The sequence below is a fragment of the Littorina saxatilis genome, linkage group LG6 (assembly GCF_037325665.1).
Source record: "Littorina saxatilis isolate snail1 linkage group LG6, US_GU_Lsax_2.0, whole genome shotgun sequence".
Lineage (NCBI taxonomy): Eukaryota > Metazoa > Mollusca > Gastropoda > Littorinimorpha > Littorinidae > Littorina > Littorina saxatilis.
Genome location: NC_090250.1, coordinates 5,724,575 through 5,734,574, shown reverse-complemented (window position 1 = coordinate 5,734,574; position 10,000 = coordinate 5,724,575). Strand labels below are relative to the sequence as shown.

The following is a 10,000-nucleotide window of genomic DNA, read 5'->3' as shown; positions in this document are numbered from 1 at the left end:
ATTTGAAAAGGGAGGGAGTGTTGAAATGGAGGTTAATTTCCACAGGCCATGAACAGACCATTTGAAAAGGGAGGGAGTGTTGAAATGGAGGTTAATTTCCACAGGCCATGAACAGACCATTTCAAAAGGAGGGTCTTAAAAAGGAGGGTCTTAAAAAGGAGGGTCTTAAAAAGGAGGAAATCTTAATTGTGGGCCGGGGTTCCATTGTAGCTAATCTGAACAAATCTGGTACTTTTCTTCTTCCTGTCTGTGTGCTGGGGTGTATTAAATGAACATGCAGCAACGTCTTTTTAAACACACTATTCAACATCAAATTGTAAGTTTTATTGTGCTTACCAATGATTTAAAAATAAAATATGTATTTATTGTGTGTGTGTGCAGGGATGCCCTGTTGGTGTGTGTGGGCGACACACTAATGAGTATCATGTCGGGCTTTGCCGTCTTCGCCATGGTGGGCGTCCTGAGCGAAAAGCTGGGGGCCTCTGTCAGAGACGTCATTCAGTCAGGTCGGAAATGTTTTACTGCTTTCCAGAGATTTTAGCACCAGCCTTAAAAGACTGTCCTAAATCGAAGCATACTTCGTGTAGTCGACTTCAACCGGTTAAGGACAGGCTGCATATCTATGAGAGGATACAAGGAAGTTTAAAACTCATCAGCAGCATTGCTTTTCTTCTCGGTGTTGTTGCTGTGGTCGATTTTGTTCTTCCTCGTGCTTGTTACTGTGTATTTGGAACTCATGTGTGACTGCATGCCCATAAGCCTTATAATAAGTAGGTGGTCTACTTCATGAAGCTCACTGCAGGAAGCTTTGGTAAAAAGTCATCACGAAGCTCACTGCAAGAAGCTTTGGTAAAAAGTCATCACGAAGCTCACTGCAGGAAGCTTTGGTAAAAAGTCATCACGAAGTATTTGTAAAGTCAACTTTAGACTCGATTAGGGACAGCCTTTATGATTATGTTTTAGTCTCCAGTCACAACTAAATGATGACTTTTGGTTAATTCCAGATGTCGGCATGACATTCATCGTGTACCCAGCAGCATTGATGTCGTTCCCGGTGCCGTCGCTATGGTCCATCCTGTTCTTCCTGATGCTGGTTACCATGGGACTGGGCACCACCTTCTCCTCCATCGAAACCATCATCACGGCCATTATCGACGAGCACCCCCCGCTGAAGAAGAAGCGAATGTACATGTTGCTGGTGGTGTGCGTGGGGTCCTTTCTCCTCGGCTTGCCGCTCACTGCTCAGGTGAGTCGTGTATGCACTTACTCACTTACTCACTTACTATCTGTTATGCCGGTTTGCATGTAGGGCAGCAACAAAAGGACCTCCACTCCTGTCTGGCCAGTCTCTGGATGGTACCCCACGTATGGTTCAGGGTCTTCAGTTCTCCTTCCACCATTCCTCGCCTGGTGTTCTTGGGTCTGCCTCTCTTGCGTTTTCCCTCTGGTGTCAAGTGAAGAGCAGTCCTGGTGTCAAGTGAAGAGCAGTCCTGGTGTCAAGTGAAGAGCAGTCCTGGTGTCAAGTGAAGAGCAGTCCTGGTGTCAAGTGAAGAGCAGTCCTGGTGTCAAGTGAAGAGCAGTCCTGGTGTCAAGTGAAGAGCAGTCCTGGTGTCAAGTGAAGAGCAGTCCTGGTGATGTGTAAACAGTGGAACCCCCTATTCAATATTTTTTTTCAATTTTCAATACTTTATTGTCCCATTGCAGGGAAATTCAGGCCGCTTCCTCCGAGTAGAAAGCTAGCAGCAACAGAGTCGCGCTACCCAGGTGTGTGCGTGTATAGGTGTTATCAGCCACCTGCACGTATGGTAGAATTACCACAGTAGTGACACGGGGGTGGAACATGGATACCGTCTCTGAGTCTGCACGTAAAGTTGATCCGTGTCCGTCCTGGCCCATATTAACTGGGCCCCCCAAAGACCACCAAAGATCTGAGAGAATCACATCATTAAAGTGAGGGAGTCTTAAAATGGAGGTAAATTTACAGACATTGTCAACAGGAGATCTGAAAAACGAAGGATTGTAGGTTATTGGAACGTTTTATTATTGACAAAACAAAATGTTACATTTATTTATTTGTGTTCTTCTTCTTGTTCACTTCATTTATTTATGTTCATTTGGTGTGCTATTTGGTTTAAACAAGGTTTCATTCATGTTTTACATGTTCATGAAATTTACATGGTCATAAAGTGAAAACAACAACTAGCATACGGCTTATGGTGGTGTCTTCACAACAACTAGCATACGGCTTATGGTGGTGTCTTCACAACAACTAGCTTATGGTGGTGTCTTCACAACAACTAGCATACGGCTTATGGTGGTGTCTTCACAACAACTAGCATACGGCTTATGGTGGTGTCTTCACAACAACTAGCATACGGCTTATGGTGGCGTCTTCACAACAACTAGCATACGGCTTATGGTGGTGTCTTCACAACAACTAGCATACGGCTTATGGTGGTGTCTTCACAACAACTAGCATACGGCTTAGGGTGGTGCCTTCACAACAACTAGCATACGGCTTATGGTGGTGTCTTCACAACAACTAGCATACGGCTTATGGTGGTGTCTTCACAACAACTAGCATACGGCTTATGGCGGTGTCTTCACAACAACTAGCATACGGCTTATGGCGGTGTCTTCACAACAACTAGCATACGGCTTATGGCGGTGTCTTCACAACAACTAGCATACGGCTTATGGCGGTGTCTTCACAACAACTAGCATACGGCTTATGGCGGTGTCTTCACAACAACCAGCATACGGCTTATGGCGGTGTCTTCACAACAACTAGCATACGGCTTATGGCGGTGTCTTCACAACAAAGTTGCAATCAGAAATACAAACATGGCAGACAGTCAGAAGCGGAGAGAGAAAGACAGAGAGAGATTCTGTTTGTCTTATCATGTGTGCTATTTGAGATGATCTATCTTCTTTTTTAGCCTGGTACAATATGTCTACAAGTTTCTTGTATTCAACAGGGAGGTATGTACCTGCTGCAGCTGATGGACGAATACCTCTGCAGCTTCCCGCTGATGATCTGCGGCCTGGTCATGTGCATGGGCATCGCCTGGGTGTATGGTCTCAACCAGTTCTGTGCCGACATCGAGCACATGATCAGCCGGAAAGTCAGCCTGTGGTGGCGCTTCATGTGGTCTTCCGCCAGTCCTGTTGTCATTCTGGTAGGTTGAGATATGTACACACACAAAAGCAATCTTGTGAGCCAGTCAAACGACTACATTTTTTGCTGATCATGTGCCAATGATTTGTGTGTGTATTAATTTTCTTGTTTTTGTAAATTGTTTCTTTATTTAGAATCAGTATAAAAATCACTTTCTATATTTTATAACTTAACTCTTACCAGTTCGGGGGTTTTAAGGCATATTTTACAGTGCTGTTGGTGCCTACTTGCCGAGTGACTAGCTGGGGTCATATTCTAAATGAAATATAGAAAGTTATATATCAAATGAAAGGAAAATGAATAAGCTTTTCATATTTGCAAAGAGAATTGTGCTATCTGTAAAGGTAAAACAGGTTATGGGGGTGACAACATGATTTTTTAAAAAATTTGTACGCCCATTTTTTGGAACACGTGACAAGCACAAAGAAGAAATTTTTTTTGTGTTCAGTTTATTTTAGATATGCTGCTAACTAGTCTGTTTTGGCATTCATTTTACATAACATAGCAAAGTTTTTTTGAGTTTTGCTGATAAACAAAAAAGTTATTGTCACCTGAATACCCCCACCCAAATTTCAAAGTTGGACGTTTCATGCCTAAGGCCCCCCCCAAAAAAAAATATTCTGTTTACGGTATCCTGACTGACCCTATTTTTTCGCGCGACCCTAGACTTTTGTTTGGCATTTGGTAAAAAAAAATAAAAATAAAAAATAAAAAATAAAAAATAAATTTGGAAAAAAAAAATTTGGAAAAAAAAAATTTGAAAAAAAAAAAAAAAATAAAAGGGCTTTGTTTTTTGGCAAAATAATTTAAAAATATGTTTTGGGGAAAAAAAAAATAATTTAAAAAAAATCCCGACCTACCGACCCTATTTTTTTGGCCTATGTTACCGTTAACAGACTTTTTTTTTGTTGTGCCTAATAATGCATTTCTATAACTAACTTATAACAAAAACCCAGCTTGTTTCAGTCATAAAGTGTGTCTTAAATATGAGTTTATCCACTCTCCGACCCATCCAATGTAAAAAAAAAAATTAAAAAAAAATTATAATTAGCGAATTGGTCAGTGGAAAACTACAGGGGGGGCATCGTAAGCTTGCTTACGATGGGCAAGGGAGCGAACTGGTAAGAGTTAAGGGATTGTTAAGTCTCAAAGACCAGACAAACAATTTTCCCTTTTTTTCCAATTTGAACAAACTTTTATTTGTAAGCTTACCCTCCCCTATATATCATCTTCTTTCAGTTCATCATCATCTCATCAGCTGTGGGCTACTTGCCACTGGGAAGCCAGTTCGACTACACCAAGTACCCGTGGTGGTCAGAGGTGGTGGGCTTTTTCTTTGTCGTCCTCTGCGTCTCACCCATCGTGCTGTGGCCCGTCATCAAGATCAGACTACTTCCAGGCTCTCTGTGGGAGGTATTGGATCGTGGTCTGTCTGTCTTTCTGTCTCAGTTGGATATAGCCATTCTCTCTTTGTCGTCCTCTGCGTCTCACCCATCGTGCTGTGGCCCGTCATCAAGATCAGACTACTTCCAGGCTCTCTGTGGGAGGTATTGGATCGTGGTCTGTCTGTCTTTCTGTCTCAGTTGGATATAGCCATTCTCTCTTTGTCGTCCTCTGCGTCTCACCCATCGTGCTGTGGCCCATAATCAAGATCAGACTACTTCCAGGCTCTCTGTGGGAGGTATTGGATCGTGGTCTGTCCAAAGAGTGTATCCTTACGGAAAGAGGGAGCACTGCCTTCTTTGCATCACTCGCGATAGTGAAGCCAGCTGCCGGCCCCGCCCGTATAATAGCGTTACGGCTTGACCGAGGAAACGTTGCCCCGGACCAAGGAGGAATAGAAGAGTGACGGACTGTTTTTGTTTTCAGCTGCTAAGATAACCATCAAAAAGACTGTTATATTTGTTTTTGTGAAGATAACAGACTGGTTTTACTGTTTCCGGCATGTGAAAACTATTTTACAGGCGCTCATGCAGTATTTGAAGAGATACAGACAGCAAAAAAGACTATACATGCAGACAGAAACTCACACATGGACTTATCTTCATACATTTGCTTTATGAACATATTATTAGTGAATCTATTGAAAGTAATGGGATTTGTCAGTTCTCTACACATTCTTTACAGCAATAAAAATCAGTTCTCTCTCTCTCTCTCTCTCTCTCTCTCTCTCTCTCTCTCTCTCTCTCTCTCTCTCTCTCTCTCTCTCTCTCTCTCTCTCTCTCTTTCAATCTATATCTCTGTGTCTAGTTCTGTTTGTTTGTCTTGTTTCATTTTGTTGCCGTCTCAGTCTCTCAGTGTTAACCTCTTGCTCAAAACCACAACGAAATTGCGCTGGTTTGGTGTGATACAAGATAAACCGTATTCCTCTAACATTCATTTATACATTTCAATTATAGATTTAATAATTGATAAAATAAGGCAAACAGTACAATCTGCATCCCCATGAAAAGACAAAAAACGGAATTTTTTTTTCTCGAGAATGATAACCATTAGAAGCTGCACATTAGTTAGCTTTTGCCTTGCTTGCCAATGCTTCCGAGGTGCCAGTGAGAAAGTTTTACTCTGTCAGTGCTGGGACGGCGGGCTGGAATGCGGGAAGGTCTGGCATCACTTTTAGGCCGAAGTGCTCCCTCTTTCCGTAGGGATACACTCTTTGGTCTGTCTGTCTTTCTGTCTCAGTTGGATATAGCCATTCTCTCTTTGTCTCTGTCTGTCTGTCTGTCAGTCTCTCTGTCTCTGTCTCTCTCTGTCTCTCTCTGTCTGTCTGTCTCTCTCTTGTCTCTCTCTCTCTCTCTCTCTCTCTCTCTATCTCTCTATCTCTCTCTCTCTCTATCTCTCTCTATCTCTCAATGTCTCACGTACGACAGTCCAAAGCGCTAACCACTATGCTATCACAGTACACTATCTCTCTCTCTCTCTCTTTGTTTAGATTAACATATTTTGTTAAAATGCTGTATAGAATTAAAATATTATTATAGACTATATAAACATATTAAGAAAACATTATTGTGGAACATATTGAAATATTGTTTGATTTGTGCAGAGAATGCATGTGCTGTGTCGCCCCACGCGAGACTGGGGTCCTGCACTGGAGAAGAACTCGCACTTTGTGGAATACTTCCCCGCAGTCCAGACCAACCTGTTATCGTCGGAATTGGACTCGGAGCATCCCGCAATCAACACCATCACAGGTGGGTCTCGGGTGTGTGTGTTGTTTTGTGGTAGGAGGAGTATTGATGGAAATTACTGTAGGCCGGGCTGTGGCTTAGCTTTTTGTGAGGAGTATATACTTGTGACAAGCTATATAGTCAGTGTTTTTGGAGACGAGCATGTGATTCTGAGTAAGGTATATATGTATGTCAAAAATGTATACACTTTTGTCAATCTCCTGATTTAGCCCTGTGTAGTGTTTAGTCATACTAAAGGAATGTCAAAATGTTGGCTCTTCTTTCAGTATGGGACAGCACTTTCACGGGGCTATGTCTGGAGATTGCCTTTGTTGGCCTAGGTCGTAGTGCTTAGAGTCTCTGTGACGGTGGTAGTGATGGTGCAAATGTTATAGTTATCTGCTCAAGTGTGTTAAGTGTGCTGAGGTTCACTTAGGAGGTCTAGGCTGAGCTCTGTAATAGACAGACTCTGGAAATAACTCTGTCGGCTTTTTATGGGTTGTGAAAGAGTGAATACTCTTGACTTTAATTGAGGCAAACTTAATTTCCCACGCTGCATTATGGGCCATGAGTCACTTGACTTTAATTGAGGCAAACTTAATTTCCCACGCTACATTATGGGCCATGAGTCACTTGACTTTAATTGAGGCAAACTCAATTTCCCACGCTACATTATGGGCCATGAGTCACTTGACTTTAATTGAGGCAAACTTAATTTCCCACGCTACATTGTACATTATGGGCCATGAGTCACTTGACTTTAATTGAGGCAAACTCAATTTCCCACGCTACATTATGGGCCATGAGTCACTTGCAAGGGGTGTGTTTCCATACATGGACATGGGAAAAATTTGCCTCACTAAAGGCAAGAGTATTCCCTCTTTCACAACACACACGAAACCCGACAGAGTTATTTCTGGACTTCATCTCTTCACCTATTTCAGACACCTTCCTTCCAATGTAAAGGGCTGGGTAAATAAACCACTGTAGATCTCTCCATGCTTTTACATGGAACATGAGTATTTGCCAACAAGTACACGTACGGTGGAAACCCCCCCCCCCCCCCCCCCCCTTTAGACCTCCACGAATCTGAACAAATCAGGTCTTAAAAAGGTGGCGGTAAATGTACACAGGTTATGAACAGAAAACCTGAAAAACTAAGGGATTGATAGGGGAACGTCTTAAGAATGGGGGTCTCAAAAAGGGGGTTCCACTGTATCATGACAAACACAGGTCTCAAAAAGAAGGGAGTCTTAAAATGGAGGTATGTTTACACAGGTTATGAACAGAAAAGCCGAAAAGTAAGGGATTGAAAGGGGAAGGGGGTTTCTCTGTATCATGTAAAAGCCTGATGGGATCTATTGTGATGTGCAATCATCGGAAGGAAGGTATCTTTCTTGTATGTGCAGTCAGTGATACGTACATCTTTTGCGTTATGGTGTCTATTATCTTTATTTCTTTCTTTCTTTCTTTTTACATTTAGTCAAGTTATGACTAAATGTTTTAACATCGAGGGGGGAATCGAGACGAGGGTCGTGGTGTATGTGTGTGTGTCTGTGTGTGTGTGTGTGTGTGTGTGTGTAGAGCGATTCAGACTAAACTACTGGACCGATCTTTATGAAATTTGACATGAGAGTTCCTGGGTATGAAATCCCCGAACGTTTTCTTCATTTTTTTGATAAATGTCTTCGATGACGTCATATCCGGCTTTTCGTGAAAGTTGAGGCGGCACTGTCACGCTCTCATTTTTCAACCAAATTGATTGAAATTTTGGTCAAGCAATCTTCGACGAAGCCCGGACTTTGGTATTGCATTTCAGCTTGGTGGCTTAAAAATTAATTAATGACTTTGGTCATTAAAAATCTGAAAATTGTAAAAAAAAATAAAAATGTATAAAATGATCCAAATTTACGTTCATCTTATTCTCCATCATTTTCTGATTCCAAAAACATATAAATATGTTATATTTGGATTAAAAACAAGCTCTGAAAATTAAATATATAAAAATTATTATCAAAATTAAATTGTCGAAATCAATTTAAAAACACTTTCATCTTATTCCTTGTCGGTTCCTGATTCCAAAAACATATAGATATGATATGTTTGGATTAAAAACACGCTCAGAAAGTTAAAACAAAGAGAGGTACAGAAAAGCGTGCTATCCTTCTTAGCGCAACTACTACCCCGCTCTTCTTGTCAATTTCACTGCCTTTGCCATGAGCGGTGGACTGACGATGCTACGAGTGAGTATACGGTCTTGCTGAAAAATGGCATTGCGTTCAGTTTCATTCTTTGTGTTCGACAGCTACTTGACTAAATGTTGTGTTTTCGCCTTACGCGACTTGTTCTTTCTTCTTTTCTTCTGTCTTTCTTTCTTTTGTTCTTTCTTTCTGCTATTTGCTATTCTGTGTTTTATTGACATTAACATTGCACTCAGCACAAGCGTAATTAGATGCTGCCTAGTAATAGATAAAGTTAATGATAGGGGGGGGGGGGGGGGGGGGGGAGGAGGAGCGGCATGACCATTAATGATCATCACAAACTGTGATGGTGCTGTGCAGTCATGGACAGCTATTTATACATGTGCGTATCAAATGATTTGGACAAACTAATCTTGATTTGCTAAGCATGAAAAAAGATACTTCATCTGCAAAGAGTGATCTCTTATATAATAATGCTTCAACCAAAAACCCTGAATCTGCAAAAAATTAGTGAATTTAGCAGAGTTTATCAATGTATGAATTCTTTATTCAAAGCCTTTGCCTGAATGATTTTACTTGTATTTGTGGTGGGCTAATTTTCTGCAAGATTGATAATGTATTTATTTCAGTTTTCCATGCTTGGCTATTCACCAAATTGTATCACATACATTTTTTTTTGAGTGAGCTGTTTTTACACTGTTGACAATATAATTTTCCCTGTATCGTTTTGGGTGGGCTGATTTTTTTTTAAATTCCATGCGCGGCTACATTGTATTAACAGAGTTGACGTATTACATGAAGTTTTGGGGTTGACTGTTTTTACACTTTTGACAATATATTTTTGTACCTGTATTTCTGGTGGGTTGTGTCTCTAAAGGCGATGATAAAAAGAAAGAGAACTTTGACCCTTGGGATGAGAGCGACAGTGCGTCTTTGCCTGAGAAAGAAGGGGCAGGTAACTAGGTGTTGGCCTTCCACATCTTTTATCACTGTTCCTGGCGCACGTCTTCCTACCTTAAGTTTGTTTGGCTTGGTTAGTTTCAGCTATGTAGCGTTAGTTCATCACTTGTTGGCATGGTGACAGATGTCTCTCTTTTTAATGAGAAAAAACAAACGCTGATTCCTTGTTGTTTCTGATTTAGACCCCCCCAAAAAACGCATATTTTGTCGTTGTTTCTGTTTTAGAATTGAGAAGCAAAATATGTGTTCCAACATTATTTGTTTAGATGCTGTTTGTTTGTGTTTGGCTTGCTGATTTTGTAGTACTGTGTCAGCATTGATGGTCACATAGTCAGTGATTTTTATTCTGTGAGTTTTGAACCATTCGTTTGAGAGAGAGAGAGGGGGGGGGGGCAGAAAGAGAGAGAGAGAGAGAGAGAGAGAGAGAGAGAGAGAGAGAGAGAGAGAGAGAGAGAGAGAGAGAGAGAGAGAGAATAGAGCGTGTGTGTGTG

The 10,000-nt window shown here is 41.3% G+C and overlaps 1 protein-coding gene across 1 annotated transcript in view; it reads left to right on the top strand.

Moving 5' to 3' along the window:
• The window catches only part of LOC138969604 (uncharacterized), a gene marked incomplete at its 5' end in the record, with an annotated part of 53,845 nt that overhangs the window by 28,187 nt on the left and 15,658 nt on the right, over positions 1 to 10,000 (top strand). Inside the window, 5 exon segments of the mRNA XM_070342461.1 lie at positions 382 to 506; positions 1,005 to 1,246; positions 2,979 to 3,179; positions 4,418 to 4,591; positions 6,225 to 6,372. Coding sequence (XP_070198562.1) covers positions 382 to 506; positions 1,005 to 1,246; positions 2,979 to 3,179; positions 4,418 to 4,591; positions 6,225 to 6,372 — 890 coding nt within the window.